The following is a 24,949-nucleotide window of genomic DNA, read 5'->3' as shown; positions in this document are numbered from 1 at the left end:
AGGGGCATAATGCCCCCGACAACATAGCTCCTAGGATCATTCAAGCACACAAACCCCTCCACCACAATAAGGTGGCAGTTCTAGGAGGGGAGAGTGCGTCTTTCCAAAATTTGAAGACAAACACCCTATTCCCAAACATGACATATTTATAGCCAAACATGACAACATGTGCAGAAAGTGGTTTGGCATTGCCTTGCTGAAAGAAGGAAGGCCTTCCCTCAAAAAACATTTTGTTTGGATGGCAGCACATTGCTCTGAAACGCGTATATCGTTCAGCATTAATGATGCCTTGCCAGATGTACAAGCTGCCCATGTCATGTGCACTAATGCACCTTCATACCATCACAGATGCTGGTTTTTGAACTGTGCACTGATACCAAGCCGGATGGTCCCTCTCCTCTTTAGCCTGGTGGACGTGGTATCCATGATTTCTAAAAAGAATTTCTACTTTTGATTCGTCAGACCTCGGGACAGTTTTCCACTTCGTGTCAGTCCATTGTAAAAGAGCTCAGGCCCAGAGGAGGTGGTGGTGTTTCTGGATATTGTTTATACTAGCAGTTATTGCCTGTGAACCTGATTTCCTCTGAATGGTGCTCTGCGAGGTCCCATACAATCGAAACTCTAAGGTGAGTTAGGGAGAAGATTCCCCGCCAAGGCTGCATGCAGTGTGTTAGTGTGAACATGTAGCCTATGCGAAATTAATAGTGTGTTGGATTAACACTCATCCCATGGTTTGGAAAATTGAAAATGTTGTCTTGGGCCCCTCTGGGGTGTCGCTAATCCAGGTGCAAAGTATGGAGTATGTGCGTCCAGCCATGTCGATTTGCATAGGTGAACAGACAGACAGACGGCCTTCCTTAAAGATCTGATGACACGAACATGACTCTATGCAATTTCTTAAATAAACTATACAACATGGCAAACATGTTAGATTTCTGTTATAATTACGTGAAAAGAAGCTGTTGTTACGCGAATATCCAACTTTTAATTGCACAGCGCAAGAAAACTGGGTCCGTGGCTCGCAGCCATGCTGTGACGTCAGCGGAAGAACACGCTGCGGTTCACTGGCTGTTCTACTCAATGGAAATGGCGCATGAAAACGCCGGTGAACTTTCTAGTGCTAGCTCTTCAACAATCAAATACTGGTACTTTAAGCAGTGATCATGATGGCATGATTTTATCTGATTTTAAATAAATGAGATTGATAATAATGTGAATGTTCACAACTAGTACATACAAACTCTGCAGCTTCTGATTCAGCAGCTGCATCATACTCCGCAAAAACATCAGCAAGAACCTACAGTATAAATGGAAATGCAATACACTAAGCTCAAATGACTTTTGGAAAGTATAATTTCTAAATTTTTTCTACATATTCTTGAAGTCGGTCATCGGGGTACTTGCTACCATTCCCTAACAACGCATGGCAAAGGGTAAAGTGTAGTGTTGCTACGAGTACTTGCTAAAGCCTCCGGTGGAAGACCCTCGATGTGCTGATAAGACATACAGTTCTATATAACACACAAGTGTCACGATAATCACAAAACAGATGCAAATTGTTAAAATACCTAATTTTTAAGCAATCATGTATTGATCTCTTCCGAATAGAATCTATGATAGCCTACCCTCTTTACCCTTTGCCTCTCGTTGCTAGGCGGCAGTTACATGAAAGCCGCAAGCTTTCACAAGCAAATACATGACTGATATCACGCCGACTTTATGATTACATTTATGATTATCATGAATGTGTACTCTATGATGTGTACTCTATGAGCGCTCTGGAGCGAGTCACTTCCAAGATGGCTGTGCAGACCGCATGGTTACTATTTTTAGCATCATGTCGGAGCACTCTATAGCTCTCCGTACCTTTATCTTATGTCATTTCTCAACACATGTTCTGACAGGAGGACTGTCTTTGGAGGAGTCGCCTTGTCCCAGGCGACTGCTGGATCCGGCATAGCTACTAGTAGACCCCCTCCGGAATACTGTAGGCACTGCTGATGGTAGCAACACACGTTTGTGCTGAACTGAACACCCAAGAGATTCTTTTAAGCTGGGAAGGGTGTCAAAACAATCCAAATCAAACTGTTCAGAGCACATGATGGATGTTGGTGAGGGCTCCCACTTGTCACAAGTGCGCCTGACTTGCTTCACCCACTTCGCATGCAGCTCGGGATCTCTGGGAAACTTGAATAAACTTACCCCATCCTTGTGGGTTTTGGAGCAAAAGCCGGCAACACAACGCAAAGGCATAATAACTATATATATATATATGGGGCAGCACGGTGGTGTAGTGGTTAGCGCTGTCGCCTCACAGCAAGAAGGTCCTGGGTTCGAGCCCCGGGGCCGGCGAGGGCCTTTCTGTGTGGAGTTTGCATGTTCTCCCCGTGTCTGCGTGGGTTTCCTCCGGGTGCTCCGGTTTCCCCCACAGTCCAAAGACATGCAGGTTAGGTTAACTGGTGACTCTAAATTGACCGTAGGTGTGAATGTGAGTGTGAATGGTTGTCTGTGTCTATGTGTCAGCCCTGTGATGACCTGGCGACTTGTCCAGGGTGTACCCCACCTTTCGCCCATAGTCAGCTGGGATAGGCTCCAGCTTGCCTGTGACCCTGTAGAAGGATAAAGTGGCTAGAGATAATGAGATGATATATATATATATATATATAATACTAATAATGATAAACTGAACACCTGTCGCATCAACAACAAACTGGTAAGTTAGGAGGAAGATTCTTTCGCTGACGTCATATAGCTCCTCCTCCTCATTCGTCTCCTGGGTGCTGCAGCCCCGTCAAATTTGCCCAAATAGCAGCGTTTTTTATCATAACTTGTAAAATAGGCGCCTTCGTGAATTAATATATGGATCATCGGGAATTACTTTTTATGTTATAAAACATCGCCAAAGATGTCAAAAACGTGTCATCAGCCCTTTAAGTAGTGTATATATGGTTTTAACTTGCATTTGTGGATGCAGTAATGAACTGTTTTCACAAATTATGATTTTCTAAAGTGTTCCTGAGTCCATACAGTGATTTCCATGACAAACATGTGTCTGCTTTTAATGCAGTGTCTCCTAAGAGCTTGAAGATCACAGGCATCCAGTGTCAGTTTTCAGCCTTGTCTCTTGCATACAGAGATTTCTCCAGATTCTCTGAATCTTTTAATGATATTATATACCATAGATGATGTGATCCACAAATTCTTTGCAGTTTTACATTGAGGAACGTTATTCTTAAATTGTTGCACTGTTTGCCCACGCAGTCTTTCACAGAGCGGTGAACCCCTCCCCATCTTTACTTCTGAGAGATTCTGCCTTTCTGGGATGCTTTATTTATACCCAGTCATCTTACTGACCTGTTGTAAATTAACCTAATTAGTTTTTTTTAGTATTACACAACTTTTACAGTCTTTTGTTACTCCTGCCCCAACTTTTCTGAATCGTGTTGCTGACATCAAATTCAAAATGAGTGTATATTTTTCAAAAAACAAGAAAATTTCTCAGTGTCAACATTTTATATGTTGTCTTTGTACTATTTTCAATGAAATACAGGGTTTCCGTGATTTGCAAATTTTCACATTCTGTTTTTGTTTGTTTTACACAGCGTCCCAACTTTTTTTGTAATTGGGGTTGTACTTTCACAGCGGCAGTAGTTGTGCTCTGGCATTTTCTGAAACCAGACTGGTATTCATGTAGTCATGTATTCACTATATAAATGTTCCTTTAATGGTTCACTTATGAAAAGTTCCAGTGTTTTGGCAAGAGCAGATGATTTAATATTGGTCTACAGTTATTAAGATGACAGGATTCTCCATCTTTGAGCAGCAGGAGGTTTAAGAAGTCAGGTTTAAGATGGAAGGTTGAAGAAGTAAGTATCTAAACCATCTGGCTCTGCAGATTTTCTAGGATTGAGTGCTTTACATGTTTCAGGCACTGTGAAGAAGGTAACACAAATACATGACTGAACAAAATACGATTCAAGTGAAGAACATTTGTGAACAATACTTAGGACAATGATGAATTTAGTCAGAATGATGTTTTAGTTCAGTTGCCATGCTGCGGTCTCACACACACATTTCACTATAAAATACAATATTCATGCTACATCATGCAGTCCAGATCTGCAGTTAAAACAGAGTATGGATATCTGTGTCTCTATCTGTGCGGAGTTTGCATGTTCTCCCCATGTCCGCGTGGGTTTCCTCCGGGTGCTCCGGTTTCCCCCACAGTCCAAAGACATGCAGGTTAGGTTAACTGGTGACTCTAAATTGACCGTAGGTGTGAATGTGAGTGTGAATGGTTGTCTGTGTCTATGTGTCAGCCCTGTGATGACCAGGCGACTTGTCCAGGGTGTACCCCGCCTTTCGCCCGTAGTCAGCTGGGATAGGCTCCAGCTTGCCTGCGACCCTGTAGAACAGGATAAAGCGGCTAGAGATGATGAGATGAGATGAGTTTGATATATTTTCTCTATTTCACTTTCATGATTTATCTGAGGGGTGTATATTTTATAGACATTTGATCTTATTTTGATTGTGTTTTTCAATGAATATGACACTGAGTGTAGAATAAATCAGAATTAGTACAGGTAATCATATGGGGCCGAGTAAAATTAAGGATTAATTTCATGAGTGATTTCGAAGTTTCAAAAATTGCCCGAGTCGTGAAATTTTGAAATCATGAATGAAATTGATCCTTAATTTTACGAGGAACCATACGATTACTTGTTTATAATATATAGGGCCAAATTCATACTTTCATTCATATGCCACTAGAGAGTTGTTTATTTGTCTTTCTGCGGCCCTTTTCTTAAACATGGAAAGGCAAAAATTCATACTTTTTTGGTATTTTCATTTTCGCTTGCAGCTTTCAATTGGTTTATCATTTCTTCATCAAATACAGCGAAACGCGGCATTGCTGAGTCAGCAAAGTCAGCCATTTTGTTGATAAAATTTGCTAATTTTTGTAACCGTAACCAAGCAATGAACTAGCCAATAGCATTTCAGAAATACGGCCCCTTGTTAGGGAAAAAAGCCCTCCTTGATTGACCAATCAGAATCGAGTAATTTGTCCCAATGTATTATAAAGATAGAAAAAAGTTCAGTCTTACAGTCTACAATTGTCACAATCCAGCCCGGAACTTCTAGAATCTAGACCTTGATCTGCGCCTTTGCGCTTTGCATTTTTCCCAGTTCTCCCCACGCTGCATTAGCACACCTGCTATGTGTTTGTTATCATTTAGCCCATATAAACACACCAAGGTTCACGCAGCACTGATAAATACTCTCTATACGTTTTGTTTCGCTCACACTCTGTTCCTTGACTTTGTTTCCGGTTTTGGATTACGATTTTTGCCTGCCATTTTGTGACTTTGGCTTCGGACTTTGTTTACGTTTTTGGATTGGGACCTTTCATTATGTCTTGGCTTCGGACTTTGTGTTTTTGGGTTTACAATTTTTCTTGCTAATTTTTGGGACTGAACACCGTCTTCCGGGATATTCCTAAATTGGTCTTGTATTGTGCTGCTGCGCCTGTCACCTGTCTGCCTGTCTCACAAATCAACAACTCAGGTATGTTTCCTCTCATTTCCTATAGTTGCATATTGGGTCCTATCTGTTTCCGTGGCCTTTGGGTTGTGACAATCTTATTTTCCCTCAGTAATTAGATTTGGTATTTAAAAATACAAAGGTGAGTAGGGAGAAAAAAAAAACCTCACCAAAGAGAAAAAAATAGCCATGTATGTACTGGTGCTCTCAACAAACTCCTTCATTCTTCTTACAGTAGATATAAAAAGTGTACACACCCCATTAAAATGATAAGTTTTGAAATTATATATCATGATCTTTTTTTTTTACACATCAGAAAAACCTGAGATCATGATATATAATTTCAAAACTTATCATTTTAATGGGGTGTGTACACTTGTATCCACTGTACATACAGAATAAGAGTGAACTGATTAGAGTAAGGGGCGGCAGGGTGGTGCAGTGGTTATCATTGTCACCTCAAAGCAAAAAGGGTCTGGGTTTGAACCTGTGTGGAGCTTGCATACTCTCCCCATGTCTGTGTGGGTTTCCTCTGACAGTCCAAAGACATGTGCATCAGGTAAACTGGCTACTCTAAATCCTCCATAGGTGTGAATGTGAGTGTGATAGCTGTTTATCTCTGTGTAGCCCTGTGATAGATTAGTGACCTGCGCAGAGTGAACCCCGCCTCCCACCTTAAAGGTCATAGGCAATGGTCGAAGGTGAAACGTAGAATATCAAGTTTTATTGTCGAGAAGAAAGACCCAAAAAGTGAATTCAGTCTTCCTAGTGTCTAATTTGCACCCTAAAATTGAATAAAACGGTTAAAATATACTGTTTTCCCCAATTTCCGAAGGATATTTACATCTCACTTATGGGCACTTTCACCGCCAGGGGACTGTCGTCGTGGCATCATTTAAGCCAAACAGACTGGGAGCAGTTCTGTGTTTACCTGCGAACCAAGCACACGTGGTCGTGAGAGGTTGTTCAAAATGTCTGAAAGCGGTAGTGATTTTGAAGTAGGAACTCTCCAAATTGAATATCAAGAGGTGAAACCATATATGTATGAACCTATGGTCGTTGCGAAGTAATCAGTGAATGTGGCTCACTGGTTTGACTGTGCGGCCTCGGAATCGAACGGCGACTCGGCCAACTCTGATCGCGGTGACCCCGGACCTCAACAAGACTCACGCCCAAACGATTTATCCTGGTAGTTATGATAAATTCCTACTTTCGTTGTAATACTAAATAAGAGCCCTTTTGAAGAATAATTAAACCGCCCTCCCTAGTGGATATAGGTAACAATTACTTGATAGTGCGCCGGTAGGCCACATTAGCCTGCCATCTGGGGCATTATACTATTTATAGCCTACTCTAAGCGAGGAAATATCCCTTTCTCATTTTTTCCATAATGATTGTACAGGATCCCTCGGGATTCTTGACTTGTCAACTGCAAGCAAAAGTAACCTCCAACCTTCTCCTTTTTGCTTGAGCATTGCTGGGTCGTTTCTTCTTTGACTGCTTGATTTTGTTTCATGTGCACAATCCACTCTCTCCGCCTCGTCTCCTCTTCCGGAAAAAAACCCCCAACCCTCTGGCTTCACGCGCACAATCCACTCTCTCTGCCTCGTCTCCTTTTACGGAAAAAGCCAACCCTCTTGCTCCGCCTCTTCTCCTTTTTCAGAAAAAAATCAACCCTCTCGTTCCACCTCTTCTCCTCTTCTGGAAAAAGCCAATCCTCTCTCTTTGCCTCTTCTCCTCTCTCAGAAAAAGGTAAAACCTTCTTCCTGAACCAGTCCCACTGTTACAGGTAACTGCACAACAATAAGGCATGTTTTTTTTTTTTTTTGGGGGGGTCCTGAACGCACATCTGCACTCAAGCCAAACGGCAATGAAAATACATGGAAGTGGACTCAACTCAAGCGGTTTGTTTGTCTTAAATGACGTCACGCACCGAGTGGTCACGAAAATAGCCAAACAGAAATTCGCCATGATCTGCGCTAACTTTATTTTAATTATTACTTATTAACAATACTTCTTGGGACCAGAAGAAAATTACAGAGGGCTTTTTAACATATAAAGTTTTAAATGTGCATAAATTGAAAACCGTTGCCTATGACCTTTAAATTAACTGGGATTGGCTCCAGATTCCTCCATGACCTTGACAGATATGCAATATAGAAAATAGATGGATGGATGATTATTGTAATTAATGATAAACATGATACTAATCAGTGCAGTGTAATTGGTGTTAATATAAAATAACAAACTACATTTATGAAACAATTGTGAAATTACTTACTTAGCTTTTCTGGAGAATTTGACCACTGGCAGCATCTTCAGAAGATGTTTCTCTGATGGGTGGTTTTTACTCAAATCAAACACATCCACCTCCTCTTTTGAGTTCAGTAACATAAACACCAGAGCTGACCACTGAGCAGGAGAGAGACTGACTCCACTGAGAGGAGCAAACACTCCTCTGTTCAGGTAATGTTGAACTTCCTGCACTAGAGAATGATCATTCAGTTCATTCAGACAATCGAACAGATTGATGGATTTCTCTGGAGATGGATTCTCCCTGATCTTCTCCTTGATGTACTCAACTGTTTCCTGTCTGCTATGAGAGCTGCTTACTCTCTGGGGCAGTAGGTCTTGTAAGAGAGTCTGATTGGACTCCAGTGAGAGACCCAGAAGGAAGCGGAGGAACAGGTCCAGGTGTTCATTCTCACTCTGTAAGGCCTTGTTCACTGCATTCCTGAGGAAATCACACATGTTTGTCTTGCTGAAAAGATCAGACCGATCAATGGTTTGTTGTTCTGTTTCACTTCTTTTGAAGGAGAGAAGCGCATATAAAGCAGCCAAAAACTCCTGAACACTCAGATGTACAAAGCTGAACACCTTTCCCAGGTAAAGCCCAAACTCCTCTCTGAATATTTGGGTACACACTCCTGAGTACACTGACACTTCTCTCACACCAATGCCACACTTTCTCAGGTCTTCCTCATAGATCAGATTTCCTTTCTCCAGCTGTTGGAAAGCCAGTTTTCCCAGTGCCAGGATACTCTCTCTGATCTGCTGAGGATCAGGGTCGCGTTTCTGATGGTACTTTTGGTTCTTGTGTTTGATTTGAAAGATCAGGAAGTGTGTGAACATTTGAGTCAGAGTCTTGGGGACCTCTTCACTCTCTGCTTCACCCAACAGTCTCTCGAGAACAGTGGCTGAGATCCAGCAGAAGACTGGGATATGGCACATGATGTAGAGGCTTCTTGAAGACTTCATGTGTGTGATGATTTTATTGGCCAGGCTCTGATCACTGATCCTCTTCCTGAAGTATTCCTCTTTCTGAGGATCACTGAACCCTTGTATCTCTGTTACCTGATCTACACACTCACGAGGGATCTGATTGGCTGCTCCTGGTTGAGAGGTTATCCAGAGAAGAGCAGAGGGAAGCAGGTTCCTCTTGATGAGGTTTGTCAGCAGCACATCCACTGAGGCTGACTCTGTCACATCACACAATCTCTCATTGTTCTGGAAATTTAGAGGAAGTCGATACTCATCCAGACCATCAAAGATCAACAGGACTTTATTATTATCACAGTCTATTAATTGTAATTCTTTCATTTCTGGGAAAAAGTGGTGAAGAAGATTCATCAGACTGAGATTTCTATCCTTCATCAGATTCAGCTCTCTAAAGGGAAGTGGAAACATGAAGGTGATGTCCTGATTTGTTTTTCCTTCCGTCCAGTCCAGAATGAACTTCTGCACAGAGACTGTTTTTCCAATTCCAGCAACTCCTTTAGTCAGCACACTTCTGATGGATGTGTCTTTAAAGAGATTCTTATATTTGATGGGTGTCTCCTGTGTTGCTGGTCTCCTGGATGCCGTCTCAATCTGTCTCCCCTCATGTTCCTTATTGACGTTTCCACTCCAACCCTCTGTGATGTAGAGCTCTGTGTTGATCTCAGTCAGAAGTGTTGAGCTTCCATGCTGTGAGATTCCTTCGTTAATGCTTTTCAACTTCTCTCTCAGGTTGGATTTGAGTTTCTGCTGGTACACAGAGACTGCAGACTCTAATAAAGTAAAAACGTGTTTTAATGCAAAATCACTGAGCACAATGTTAAATATTTTACAACCCCGATTCCAAAAAAGTTGGGACAAAGTACAAATTGTAAAAAAAATGGAATGCAATAATTTACAAATCTCAAAAACTGATATTGTATTCACAAAAGAACATAGACAACATATCAAATGTTGAAAGTGAGACATTTTGAAATTTCATGCCAAATATTGGCTCATTTGAAATTTCATGACAGCAACACATCTCAAAAAAGTTGGGACAGGGGCAATAAGAGGCTGGAAAAGTTAAAGGTACAAAAAAGGAACAGCTGGAGGACCAAATTGCAACTCATTAGGTCAATTGGGAATAGGTCATTAACATGACTGGGTATAAAAAGAGCATCTTGGAGTGGCAGTGGCTCTCAGAAGTAAAGATGGGAAGAGGATCACCAATCCCCCTAATTCTGCACTGACAAATAGTGGAGCAATATCAGAAAGGAGTTTGACAGTGTAAAATTGCAAAGAGAATAGAATAGAATAAATCTTTATTGTCCACCAAGGACAATACAGATTTGAACATATCATCTACAGTGCGTATCATCATCAAAAGATTCAGAGAATCTGGAAGAATCTCTGTGCGTAAAGGTCAAGGCCAGAAAACCATACTGGGTGCCCATGATCTTCGGGCCCTTAGACGGCACTGCATCACATACAGGCATGCTTCTGTACTGGAAATCACAAAATGGGCTCAGGAATATTTCCAGAGAACATTATCTGTGAACACAATTCACCGTGCCATCCGCCGTTGCCAGCTAAAACTCTATAGTTCAAAGAAGAAGCCGTATCTAAACATGATCCAGAAGCGCAGATGTCTTCTCTGGGCCAAGGCTTGTTTAAATGGACTGTGGCAAAGTGGAAAACTGTTCTGTGGTCAGACGAATCAAAATTGAAGTTTTTTATGGAAATCAGGGACGCCATGTCATTCGGACTAAAGAGGAGAAGGATGACCCAAGTTATCAGCGCTCAGTTCAGAAGCCTGCATCTCTGATGGTATGGGGTTGCATTAGTGTGTGTGGCATGGGCAGCTTACACATCTGGAAAGACACCATCAATGCTGAAAGGTATATCCAGGTTTGAGAGCAACATATGCTCCCATCCAGACGACGTCTCTTTCAGGGAAGACCTTGCATTTTCTAACGTGACAATGCCAAACCACATACTGCATCAATTACAGCATCATGGCTGCATAGAAGAAGGGTCCGGGTACTGAACTGGCCAGCCTGCAGTCCAGATCTTTCACCCATAGAAAACATTTGGTGCATCATAAAACGGAAGATACGACAAAAAAATACCTAAGACAGTTGAGCAACTAGAATCCTACATTAGACAAGAATGGGTTAACATTCTGTGGCAGCGGGGGTGTGGTCAAGCGCCGGTCTGTGACAGGAGGGCGGAGTCAGGGAAGGTGAGTGGCAGAATCACTACACCTGAGAGCAATTAACCTGTGTTTGTGTGTCTTCTCAGTGACCGCGCCCTATATAAGGAGGGAGAGCAGACAGCAGAGGAGCTCAACCCTGAACGAGACACTCGTCATGTGTGTGTGTCTGTTTGAGTAAATTGTTAGACTGAAAAGTGTGACAATAAATGCTAAGTGGGACCTGATCTCTGTCCTGCCGTCCTCTGTGCTCCACCCACCAGTATTGAACCACTACAGTGGTGCTGAAACCCGGGATCTGGAGCACAGCAGCCTCACAGCCCCATGGAGTCCTCCCCGTTCGCTGAACTGGTCCACGCCCTTGCCACGGCCCAGCAAAGCCAGCACCAGGTGCTACTCACCCTCCGAAAGGAGCAGGAACAGCGGTTCAAGGCCCTGGTGTTGGCCCAGCAAGAAGATCGACAGGCGTCCCGGCACCTCCTCACGTCGGCAGGGTCCACCAGCGCTCCTATCGCGGGCCCGTCTCCCCTCACCGTAACCAAGATGGGCCCGCAGGACGACCCCGAGGCGTTCACCATGCTCTTTGAGCAAGTCGCCGAAGCCTCGGGGTGGCCGATGAAGCAGTGCGCGGCGCGCCTCCTCCCCCTGCTCACGGGAGAAGCACAGCTGGCCGCGCTACAGCTCCGCGCCGACCGCCGGCTGGCCTATGTGGACCTCCGCCGGGCTGTCCTCCAGCGCGTAGGGCGCACTCCAGAACAGCAGCGCCAGCGCTTCCGCACGCTGCGCTTGGGGGAAGTCGGCCGGCCGTTTGCGTTTGGCCATCAGCTCCGGGACGCCTGCTGGCAGTGGCTGAGGGCCAACAACCGCGACGCCGAAGGAATCATCGACCAGGTGGCGCTGGAACAGTTCGTCGCTCGCTTGCCAGCAGGAACTGCGGAGTGGGTCCGGTGCCACCGCCCGGTGTTGCTGGATCAGGCAGTCGAGCTGGCGGAGGACCATTTGGCGGCTGTCCCGGCAGCAGGACAGCAGATGGGATCTTCTCTTCTCTCCTCTTTTCTCTCTCTCTCTCTCTCTCTCTCTCTCTCCCCCTCCTCCTGTGTCCCGTCCTTGTCCCATTCCCCCACAGCGGAGGCAGGGGCCGGCACCACCCCAGCCGGCCCGCTGCACCCGCGGTGCCCTCCCGTTTCTCCCTTCTGTGTCTGTCTCTCCCCCACCTCAGGTGAGTGAGCCCCAGATCACCGGTGCAGAGGGAAAGCCCGGGCCGGTTTGCTGGCGCTGCGGGGAGCTGGGCCACCTTCAACAGCAGTGCACGGCAATGGAAGTGGGCGAGGTGGTTCGGATCCCCGACGCACCAGAGGCCGCCCCCGATCGGGCCAGAGCGTATCGCATACCGGTGAGTATCCAAGGGGCTACATATCAGGCGTTGGTGGATTCTGGTTGTAATCAGACCTCAATTCGCCAAAGCCTGGTTCAAAACGAGGCATTGGGGGGAGCACAAGGGGTGAAGGTGTTGTGTGTGCACGGGGATGTTCACCGCTACCCTTTGGTGTCGGTCCACATTATTTTCAGAGGGGAAAAATTTATAGTGAAGGTGGCGGTTAATCCTCGCCTTACCCACTCTTTAATTTTGGGGACTGATTGGCCGGGATTTCGGGGTTTAATGACACGCCTAGTAAAGAGTGGGTCCTGCCATTTGACAGGGGGAGGTTCCGGTGTCGCTTTGGCGGGAGCAGCTGTCGCAGAGCCATCTACGTCATCTCCACGTCAGAGTGAGGAGCCGCCGGCTCCTCCTCTCTCTATTGGGGAATCCCTCTCAGATTTCCCATTAGAGCAGTCGCGAGACGAGACTCTGCGGCATGCGTTTGACCAAGTGAGAGTAATCGATGGTCAAACGCTCCAGCCGAATGCCACCCCGTCCTTCCCCTACTTCACGATTATGAAGGATAGATTATACCGAGTGACACAGGACACTCAAACTAAAGAGCGAGTCACGCAGCTTTTAATTCCGAAGAGCCGCCGGGAATTGGTATTCCAGGTGGCTCACTTTAATCCCATGGCTGGACACTTGGGGCAGGATAAAACACTAGCCCGAATAATGGCCCGATTCTATTGGCCGGGGATTCGCGGCGATGTCCGTAGGTGGTGTACGGCATGCCGCGAATGCCAGTTAGTAAATCCAGCGGCCATTCCAAAAGCGCCTTTGCGCCCTCTTCCATTGATCGAGACCCCGTTTGAGAGAATTGGGATGGATCTCGTCGGGCCATTAGATCGGTCAGCACGAGGGTACCGCTTTATATTAGTTCTGGTGGACTATGCAACGCGATACCCGGAAGCAGTGCCTCTGCGCAATATCTCAGCACGCAGTATTGCAGAGGCGCTCTTCCGCGTCATCTCCCGAGTTGGAATCCCGAAAGAGATTCTGACTGATCAAGGCACTACGTTTATGTCACGAACACTGCGCGAACTGTATGGGTTATTGGGGATTAAGCCGATCCGCACCCTCAAAAATATTATTAAAAAATTCGTAAGTGAGGACGCACGTAATTGGGATAAATGGCTCGAACCCTTGTTGTTCTCAGTGCGAGAGGTCCCCCAAGCCTCCACGGGGTTCTCCCCGTTCGAATTATTATATGGGCATAAGCTGCGCGGCATCCTGGACGTGCTGCGGGAAAATTGGGAGGAGGGACCTTCACAAAGCAAGAACGAAATTCAGTACGTTATGGACCTGAGCACAAAACTCCACACGCTCACCCACCTAACTCAGGAGAATTTGCGGCAGGCCCAGGAACGGCAAACCCGCCTGTACAACAAGGGTACGCGCCTTAGAGAGTTCACACCAGGAGATAAGGTACTCGTACTGTTGCCCGCATCGAGCTCCAAATTGATCGCCAAGTGGCAAGGACCCTTTGAGGTCACACGGCTAGTCAAGGACGTCGACTATGAGGTGAGGCGAATGGACAGGGGTGGGGCGCTACAGATTTACCACCTCAATCTGCTTAAACTCTGGAACGAGGAGGTCCCTGTGGTGTTGGTGTCGGTGGTTCCAGAGAAGGCGGAGCTGGGGCTGGAGGTTCAAAAAGGGACACTGGCATCACGTACCTCTCCGGTCCCCTGTGGAGACCACCTCTCCCCGACCCAACTCACGGAGGTCGCCCAGTTGCAGACCGAGTTTTCGGATGTGTTCTCGCCCCTGCCCGGTCGTGCTAACCTCATAGAGCACCACATAGAGACGCCCCCGGGGGTGGTAGTGCATAGCCGCCCTTACAGGCTACCCGAACACAAAAAAAAGGTGGTTCGGGAAGAACTTCAGACCATGCTCGAAATGGGCATCGTCGAGGAGTCCCACAGTGACTGGAGCAGCCCGGTGGTCTTGGTACCCAAGGTCGACGGGTCGGTCCGGTTCTGTGTGGACTATAGAAAAGTCAACGCGGTGTCTAAATTCGACGCGTACCCAATGCCTCGTATTGATGAGTTGCTCGATCGACTAGGCACGGCTCGCTTTTATTCGACACTGGATTTGACGAAGGGATATTGGCAGATCCCCTTGACTCCACTCAAAACGGCCTTTTCCACACCGTTTGGGTTACACCAATTCGTCACACTTCCGTTTGGGCTGTTTGGGGCGCCCGCTACGTTTCAACAGCTGATGGACCAGGTCCTCCGCCCCCACGCCACCTATGCGGCCGCCTATCTTGATGACATCATCATATATAGTAATGACTGGCCGAGGCACCTGGAACACCTAAGGGCCGTCCTTAGGTCGCTGAGGCGAGCAGGTCTCACAGCCAACCCAAAGAAGTGTGCGATTGGGCGGATGGAAGTACGGTATCTGGGCTTCCACTTGGGCAACGGGCAGGTGCGTCCCCAAATTAATAAGACAGCAGCGATTGCGGCTTGCCCGAGGCCCAAGACCAAAAAGGGAGTGAGACAGTTCCTGGGGCTGGCTGGCTGTTATCATAGGTTTATACCTAATTATTCGGACGTCACCAGCCCGCTGACTGATCTCACTAAAAAGGGGGCACCAGATCCGGTCCAGTGGACGGAGCAATGCCAGTGGGCTTTCTCTGAGGTAAAGGCTGCACTGTGTGGGGGGCCACTATTACACTCCCCTGACTTTTCTCTCCCTTTTGTGTTGCAGACCGACGCGTCGGACAGAGGGCTGGGGGCGGTTTTGTCCCAGGAGGTGGAGGGGGAGGACCGCCCCGTCCTGTACATTAGCAGGAAGCTGTCAGTGCGTGAGGGGCGCTACAGCACAATTGAAAAAGAGTGTCTAGCGATCAAGTGGGCGGTCCTCGCCCTCCGTTACTACCTGCTGGGGTGCCCTTTCACCCTCTGTTCGGACCACGCGCCCCTCCAGTGGCTCCACCGCATGAAGGATGCCAACGCGCGGATCACCCGTTGGTATCTGGCACTCCAACCCTTCAATTTCAAGGTGGTCCACAGGCCGGGGCGCAGATGGTCGTGGCGGACTTCCTCTCCCGTCGGGGGGGAGTCGGCTGCAGGCCGGACAGCCACCCGGCCTGAGTCGGGCGGTGGGGGTATGTGGCAGCAGGGGCGTGGTCAAGCGCCGGTCTGTGACAGGAGGGCGGAGTCAGGGAAGGTGAGTGGCAGAATCACTACACCTGAGAGCAATTAACCTGTGTTTGTGTGTCTTCCCAGTGACCGCGCCCTATATAAGGAGGGAGAGCAGACAGCAGAGGAGCTCAACCCTGAACGAGACACTCGTCATGTGTGTGTGTCTGTTTGAGTAAATTGTTAGACTGAAAGGTGTGACAATAAACGCTAAGTGGGACCTGATCTCTGTTCTGCCGTCCTCTGTGCTCCACCCACCAGTATTGAACCACTACACATTCCTATCCCTAAACTTGAGCAACTTGTCTCCTCAGTCCCCAGACGTTTACAGACTGTTGTAAAGAGAAAAGGGGATGTCTCACAGTGGTAAACATGGCCTTGTCCCAACTTTTTTGAGATGTGTTGTCATGAAACTTAAAATCACCTAATTTTTCTCTTTAAATGATACATTTTCTCAGTTTAAACATTTGATATGTCATCTATGTTCTATTCTGAATAAAATATGGAATTTTGAAACTTCCACATCATTGCATTCTGTTTTTATTTACAATTTGTACTTTGTCCCAACTTTTTTGGAATCGGGGTTGTAATATTTCCTATTAATGACTACAATTTACAAGCAAAAACATACATTGCAAAATAAAACTAATTTCAGAGCTCTATCACTAACTTATTCCGCTTGATAAGTTTAATATGACATATTTAAATATCAACCAAATGTAAATTGATCAATTTAAAGTCATGACTCAGAGCTCTTACTGTTGTGCAGTGTGTGAGCGAGATCTGTGTGGTTCATGTTCTTCAGGAAGTGCAGTGTGATCTTCAGCACTTCCTCTCTGACACTGCTCTGATCCTCCACCTCCCTCTCGGAGCATGCTGGGGAATCTGGACTCAGGAGCTTCTTAAACCTCTTCAGTTCCTTCTTTATCATGGTGATGAATTTCTGCTCCAGATCCTGATGTGATACAGGAAAAAAATACAGAACACTATAAAACTACATTTTTGTCTGTTTGATCATAAAACTTCTCCAAGCAGATGTAATAAATATACAGTTTTGCACCAAACACAGCTTTGGGATTTATAATTGTGTATTCCCGGCCTGTTCAATAGGCGGGGCATCCAGACAACCTGGTTTCAGCTGAGAGCACAGATGAGTTAAAAGAAGGTGACTCTTTGATTCTTTGATTTTTTAAATATCTCGTTGCCATTGTCGTGTGGATGTAGCCTTAGGTTCTCTCTTGGGCTACATCCACATGACAACGGCAACGAGATGTTATTTTAAAAAATATCGCGTCCAAATGGGCAACGATCAGTAAAATATCAGGTCCATATGGTAACGCAATGCTTGCTGAAAACGATGCAATACACATGCCACACCTCTAGGGGCGCTGTAAGACGGTCCCTTCAGAGACACCAGAACAATAGAAGTAAGGACGCATGCGCATAAACTATTATGCGCGAGACTTCATATTAGCCACAAAGTCAGAAAAATCTGTTCGTAAAATTACATTATAATGACCAAATACAATGAAAAGTATTTTTCCAGTCTCACCTGTGAAAGGTAATCCCATGTGATCTCGTTTGGACGGTAAACCTGTTGGTACAGTTAAACGCAGCACATGAATGAGGCATCTTTATTCTCCGCTTTGACCCATCCAATATGGCGTCGAGGATGACGTATGATTCTACGCGGAAGGCGGCGTCTTTAATGGTCCAGAATAAATTGAATGCTACACGTTGATGGATTAATTTGTTCTTCTACGCCCTTTTTGAGGAATGTATTTTAGGACTTAAACCAACATTTGAAGAGGTGAGATCGCTCCTTTTTTTCCCTATTTTTGCTGGCGGGATTGACTCTGCCCTAAGGGCTATTCTCTCTCTCTCTCTCTCTCTCTCTCTCTCTCACTTTGCACCATTGCACAATAAATATTCACAGTGAAAATATTTTGTAAGTGCGTTTCATGAACCAAGTTATAGGATTTGTTGACAACTCGCATCGAGTTCGTTACACTTCTACCTGGCGTGAAGCACTCACAGTCATGTGGTTGTGACGTCATCGTAAACAAATCCGTTCTACTCATCCAGACGACTTCGCAACGGCAACGTTGCCAGATCTTTCCACTCTGGAACCCGTTCTCAAAAGATTGCGTTTTGGAGCACCCAAAACGCTGGTACCGTGTGGACGCCAGGCCGAAACGATAAACAATTGTATCGGATTCACCTGAATCCGTTGCCGTGTGGACAGGGCCTTGTTGGTGTTGCTTAGTATTTTGGTCTGTCACATTGCAGTGAGAGTGGAATAGGTGTAATGATTACTCAAAAATGCTGGGATTTGTAAATATCTCTCACACACGCACCTTGAATATGGCCTTCAAATGCCCCTTCTCAGTGATGATTGATTTGTTCTTCTGTGGTCTATGAACAAACAAAACACTTGTTAAAAGTTTAATATGAATTGTAAATCCTATTCATAACTACAAACACAACCCAGTGAATACACAGATATTTGAGAGATGTTTAAGTGAGTGAGTGAGTGAGTGATAAAACATTGCGCTCACACTAAATTGTACTGACCTCAGATCAGTAGCACAGTCTTTGTCTCCAAAGTCTCTTGAACGATCCATTGACCCTTCACGCTTCATAGACACACAGCTGGGTTCAGGTGAGTCTGATCTCTTCCTCTTTGATGATCTATGGCATAGAAGTAAACGGTGCTGTTTAAAATGTCTAATGTAACTTGTACATGTTCATTAATGCTGGATTATGCATATGACGTTAAATACATCATGAAAAGGGGCAAAACATAATTTAATACATGTATATTATTTAATAAAGTAAAGTTACCCAATGCCCCCCAGAGACAATGCACATGTCCTCACCTCAGATCAGTAGCACAGTCTGTGTCTCTAAAGTCTCTTGAATGATCCATTGACCCTTCACGCTTCATAGACACACAGCTGGGTTCAGGTGAGTCTGATCTCTTCCTCTTTGATGATCTATGGCATAGAAGTAAACGGTGCTGTTTAAAATGTCTAATGTAACTTGTACATGTTCATTAATGCTGGATTATGCGTATGAAGTTAAATACATCATGAAAAGGGGCAAAACATAATTTAATACATGTATATTATTTAATAAAGTAAAGAGTTACCCAATGCCCCCCAGAGACAATGCACATGTCCTCACCTCAGATCAGTTGCACAGTCTGTGTCTCTAAAGTCTCTTGGACGATCCATTGACCCTTCACGCTTCATAGACACACAGCTGGGTTCAAGTGAATCTGATCTCTCACTTAATCTTTTTTTTAGTTTATTAAATATACATTTTTAATAACGTATTAATTTTTTGCTCCTCTTCATGATGGATTTAACTTCATATGCATAATCCAGCGTTCAGACTAAATACACACAATGACTGCATCATCATTACTGTTCTCTAACAATACTGAATAATTAAATGGTCTTTGAAAGCTGACATTTCTTTTTTTAACATTGATATGATTCTTTCAGCTTCATACTTTAGCTGCAGGGATAACTGGGGGTTAGATGTGTTGTTCAGTAGATTAATGTCACTAATCAACTGGTTTTTGAACATTTATCCAAAGCTGCTGAATTAAACTCTTCACAAATCACTTTTCACAGAAACACATCAGTGTTCAGAGTCTGACCTGTTTAGTGTTGGTGAATGCGAGAATATTTATGTTTCACAGAGTCACACCCTTCACTCACCTCTTGTCTTTCTTTGTGTCCTGTTCCCCAGAAACTCTCATTTTGGAGGCCATGTCTCCTTCAGATTATACCCATAAACCAAAAGAGAGAATGTACTTCACGCCAACACAGGTGTGTTAAATCTAACTCCGTATCATCACTCGGTTCACTCACAGGGAAATCAAGTCCTACAGTAAACTGTGTAAGTTACAACTTCAGTAAAAATCAAATGAACTGTTCTTCATCTAGTGTAGATTCACAACATTTCATATATTATAACTTGAGATTGAAATACTTAATGCGTTTTTCTCCTGAAACCTTTTACAGTCCTTTCCCTGCAAAATGGATTTTCATTTTAACTCAAACCAGCTTGACTGGGTTAATCAGATTTCCAAGTAGAGGGTGGAGGAGGACAGAACACACACCCACACCTCTGCATTTTTGGTCTTCTTCCTCTCCTGTGCCTCCCCTCATTGTCTCCTCACAAGGCACTGTGAGCTCCAGCAGGATGATCCGTTTGTTGGTCTCCAAGATCAGATTAATGTCTGGTCTTAATGAAATCTGAGTGATGTGAGGTGGAATTTTCAGCTGCCTTTCTAAGTCAACTGTCAACAGCTTTCGGGGGGGGGAGAAGAGAAAAAAAATCATCAAACATACAGACAAAACAGGGCTGTAGCCAGCTTAATGGATTGGATGGGTAATTTTTTCCATTATGTGGACCTTTTGGAGTGTGTGCACACAACCACGGATAGTCTCATGGAATACAGGCAAGCATGTATTTCAGAAGATTTAGATTACCACACAGCTTTATAATCAAATGGCAGAGCTTTGTCAAACTATCCTGTGTTTGATCCATGTAGGCTGTAACATTCTTTTCACTTGATATGAAAGAAAAATAAAAAATAATAGGAAAAAAAACAGTTCATATGTTACTTTTAATGAAGCCATGCCCATGCCGTCCAGCCACCTAACGTACCTGAACTACTCTAAACCACATAACTGTGGTTTATATAACCTCTCCATATTTTGCAGACACAAAGACTGTTCTACTGCTATTATAACATTAACTTTCCATTATTTTTTGATGTGGAGCTCTGTTTCCTATAGTTACATTTGCATTTCAGATTAATATTTAATCTGCATTATTTTACAAAATCATCTATTTAACACCCTTTACTCAGTCAGAGATGGTCTGAAAATATGTTCATTTCTTCTCTTGGAGATTTTGCAGGTTCTGTCAATGTGACTTGTGATCAGGAGAGCTAAAGGTGAGACATACAGGACTATCTGCTGTTGGAGAGTCATTGAAAGGAGTTGTCAAAGAGCAACGACATTTCGTTGAAGAGCATACGACATGCCCTTCAAGTCATATGCTTTTACCTGTGATATATACATACAGTTGTGGTCAGAAGTTTACATACCGTACAACATGAATGCCATCTTGGATATGAATGTCCTGGCAATATTTGGGCTTTCAGTAACTTATTTGAACTGTTCTTTTTCTGTGGCAGAATGATTGTACGGCATACATCTTTAATTAAAAAAACACGAATTTTTTACATGAATATTACATAAATATGACCTAAAATATCATCAGATTTTCACACAAGTCCTAAAAGTAGATAAAGAGAACCCAGTTAAAAAAATGAGACAAAATATTATACTTGGTCATTTATTTATTGAGGAAAATGATCCAATATTACATATCTGTGAGTGGCAAAAGTATGTGAACCTCTAGGATTATCAGTTAATTTGAAGGTGAAATTAGAGTCAGGTGTTTTCAATCAATGGGATGACAATCAGGTGTGAGTGGGCACCCTGTTTTATTTAAAGAACAGGGATCTATCAAAGTCTGAGCTTCACAACACATGTGAAGTGTATCATGGCATGAACAAACAAGATTTCTGAGGACCTCAGAAAAAGTGTTGTTGATGCTCATCAGGCTGGAAAAGGTTACAAAACCATCTCTAAAGAGTTTGGACTCCACCAATCCACAGTCAGACAGATTGTGTACAAATGGAGGAAATTCAAGACCATTGTTACCCTCCCCAGGAGTGGTCGACCAACAAAGATCACTCCAAGAGCAAGGCATGTAATAGTCGGCAAGGTCACAAAGGACCCCAGGGTAACGTCAAAGCAACTGAAGGCCTCTCTCACATTGGCTAATGTTAATGTTCATGAGTCCACCATCAGGAGAACACTGAACAACAATGGTGTGCATGGCAGGGTTGCAAGGAGAAAGCCACTGCTCTCCAAAAAGAACATTGCTGCTCGTCTGCAGTTTGCTAAAGATAATGTGGACAAGCCAGAAGGCTATTGGAAAAATGTTTTGTGGATGGATGAGACCAAAATAGAAAATTTTGGTTTAAACGAGAAGCGTTATGTTTGGAGAAATGAAAACACTGCATTCCAGCATAAGAACCTTATCCCATCTGTGAAACATGGTGGTGGTAGTATCATGGTTTGGGCCTGTTTTGCTGCATCTGGGCCAGGACGGCTTGCCATCATTGATGGAACAATGAATTCTGAATTATACCAGCGAATTCTAAAGGAAAATGTCAGGACATCTGTCCATGAACTGAATCTCAAGAGAAGGTGGGTCATGCAGCGAGACAACGACCCTAAGCACACAAGTCGTTCTACCAAAGAATGGTTAAAGAAGAATAAAGTTAATGTTTTGGAATGGCCAAGTTAAAGTCCTGACCTTAATCCAATCGAAATATTGTGGAAGGACCTGAAGCGAGCAGTTCATGTGAGGAAACCCATCAACATCCCAGAGTTGAAGCTGTTCTGTACGGAGGAATGGGCTAAAATTCCTCCAAGCCGGTGTGCAGGACTGATCAACAGTTACTGGAAACGTTTAGTAGTAGTTATTGCTGCACAAGGGGGTCACACCAGATACTGAAAGCAAAGGTTCACACACTTTTGCCACTCACAAATATGTAATATTGGATAATTTTCCTCAATAAATAAATGACCATGTATAATATTTTTGTCTAATTAAATTAAATTTACTTACTTACTTACTTACTTACTTACTTACTTACTAACTCCTCTCTCAATCCTCTGCTGATTTGAGGTTAGCGTAAAGGAGTGGTCAGAATAAACACGAATAAAATTTGCCTGGCAAAAAAAAAAAAAGGACCAATTTGCAAGCCAGGCATGGACACAAGGAAGGAATTTGCTTCTGGAAGCAGTTCATTTCACTTCATATTGAGGTCATGGAAGTCATCGAGGTGATCTTTAACCTCGAAAAATTGACAAACTTGGAAATGTGAGTGGAAACTTTGTCCTGAAAATCCAAACTAACTCGCTATCTTCTTCTTTATTATGTTTTGTACATCAGAAATATCTACATTTGTTTTTCTTTCCTGTCTCTGCAGATGTTGGATTTATCATCCCTAATCACTTCGCTGTTGGTTACGCTCTGGATTACAATGAATACTTTCGAGACCTGAATGTGAGTTGTGTGAGATGTTTAGTGAGTCTCTGATTCAGAGAGAAAGCAGAGAAGGGCAGGAAAGCTCCACTCCCACACTGCTTTCCATAGTCAAAATTCCCACATCTCTGGTTTCTACAGGCAGATTAAACACACACAGTGACAGATCAGTCTCATGTGATGACTTGGTTGAAGGTCTCGGCTTGAGAGGATATCCTGGTGTTAGACTCCTCCCCTGATGCCTAGAATGAGTGAAATAGAGCAATAGTTTTCTTCTTCCCTAGTTTCCAGGCATTCCATAGTTTTCTTTTTCTTCCCTAGTTTCCAGACATCCCCTATTTTTCTTCTCTTTCCCTAGTGTCCAGACATTCCCTAGTTTTCTTCTTCCCCACCTTCCAGGTGTTCCTTAGTTTTCCTTCTTCTTCTTCTTCTTCTTCTTCTTCTTCTTCTTCTTCTTCTTCCCTAGTGTCTGGACAATCCTAACCAGCTACCAAACCTGCCCTCGTTTCATCTTCCCAAGTTTCCAGGCATTCCCTAGTTGTCTTTTTCCCTACCTTCCAGGCATTCCCTAGTTTTCATCTTCCTGTCTTTCCAGGCATTTTCTAGTCTTCTTCCCTACCTTCCAGGTGCATTCCCTAGTTTTCTAGTCTTCCCTATTGTCTAGACATTCCCTAGTTTTCATCTTCCCTAGTGTCCAGGCATTCCTGAGTTTTCTTCTTCTTCCCTAGTGTCTGGACATTCCTAACCAGTTACCAGGCCTGCCCTAGTTTTCATCTTCCTGAGTTTCCAGGTATTCCCTAGTTGTCTTCTTCCCTACATTCCAGATGTTCCCTAGTTTTCGTCTTCCCTACCTTCCAAGTATTCCCTACTTTTCTTTTTCTTCACTTGTGTCCAGACATTCAATACTTTTTTTTCTTCCCTAATTTCCAGGTGTTCCCTAGTTTTCATCTTCCATACTTTCCAGGCATTCCCAAGTTTTCTTCTTCCATGCCTTCCAGTCATTACCTAGTTTTCTTCTTCTTCCCTAGTGTCCAGACATTTCCTAGTTTTCTTCTTCCCTAGTGTCCAGTGTTCCCCATTTTTCCATTTTTCTTCTTCCCTTGCTACCAGGCCCGCCCAAGTTTACATCTTCCCTACCTCCGAGGCATTCCTTAGTTATCTTATTCCCTAGTTTCCGGGTAATTAGCTCCCAGTCATTTCCTAGTTTTCTTCTTCCCTACATTCCAGGCATTCCCTAGTTTACATCGTTGCTTCCTTCCAGTGGTTCCCTTGTTTTCTTCTTCCCCAGTATCCAGACATTCCCTAGTTTTCTTCTTCTTTAGCTCCCAGAGGTTCACAGGTTTCCCTAGTGCTTCCTGGAGCATCCACTGTACGAGTCCCTATAATTGAGCTGTTACTATGGAAACAACAATGTATTAGATTGAGTTCATTAACATATATTTGAGCTTTGCAGCTGCACTACCATCAGAGCTGCTGCTATATTACAGAAAACTAGTAGAAAATATAGTGAACTGTCATCTCTCTCTTTCTCTCTCTGCAGCACATCTGTGTGATCAGTGAAATGGGGAAGCTGAAGTTTAAGTTGTGAGAAACAGACATGTAACCAGGGTTTGTTCTTACCGTATCTCCTACTGACATGGTGCTTCAAACTAACAACATCTCACAGTGGAGGATCTGTGATGAGTTTATGGAATTTAGGGGGGAAAGGTGATTCACTATGGACTGTACTCAGAGTCGACTTCAGTGCATGTAATACTGAAATTACACACACTGATAATCAGACTTGGCTATAACTGCAAACTTTAGTGCTATTCAGAGGGTACGCATGCAGGGGGCGGAGTTTGTCTAAAATGGAGGCGTGTCCCAGTTTCATGTGATATCATCTTGACTGAGGAACAGGTTTAAGTCAAGCACCGCTGTTTGATTGTTTGATCTATCTTCAATACGTCACACTGTAAATTATGTTTTGGCTAAAAATACACCAAGAAACACTATGATGTCATTCGAGAACAAAATTAATACAGTAATGAAAAATATCATCCCTTTAAAGTCACTCCACAGAGCTGGAGGAGGAGACGCAGTTGAATCAGACACTGTCTATCCTGAGGACTGAATTATCTACAGTGGCTATAAAAAGTGTACACATCCTGTTAAAATGATAGTTTTTTCTGATGTAAAAAATGAGACCACGATAAATAATTGCAAAACTTTTCCCACCTT

General features: G+C 44.0%; 1 protein-coding gene across 1 annotated transcript in view; it reads right to left on the bottom strand.

Moving 5' to 3' along the window:
- Nucleotides 1–19,483, bottom strand: part of LOC132899284 (NACHT, LRR and PYD domains-containing protein 12-like) — a 28,140-nt gene extending 8,657 nt beyond the window's left edge. The window contains exons 1-6 of the mRNA XM_060941043.1: nt 19,312–19,483; nt 18,463–18,579; nt 18,158–18,274; nt 17,941–17,998; nt 16,343–16,538; nt 7,823–9,590 (exon numbers count right to left, since the gene is read on the bottom strand). Of these exons, the coding sequence (XP_060797026.1) occupies nt 7,823–9,590; nt 16,343–16,538; nt 17,941–17,998; nt 18,158–18,274; nt 18,463–18,579; nt 19,312–19,364 (2,309 nt within the window). The 5' untranslated portion in view covers nt 19,365–19,483. The remainder of the gene's footprint in view (nt 1–7,822; nt 9,591–16,342; nt 16,539–17,940; nt 17,999–18,157; nt 18,275–18,462; nt 18,580–19,311) is intronic.
- Between the last annotated feature and the right edge of the window lie 5,466 nt (nt 19,484–24,949).

Source organism: Neoarius graeffei, chromosome 15, assembly GCF_027579695.1.
Source record: "Neoarius graeffei isolate fNeoGra1 chromosome 15, fNeoGra1.pri, whole genome shotgun sequence".
Lineage (NCBI taxonomy): Eukaryota > Metazoa > Chordata > Actinopteri > Siluriformes > Ariidae > Neoarius > Neoarius graeffei.
Note: the sequence above shows the minus strand (reverse complement) of the source record. Positions and strands in the feature narration are given on the sequence as shown.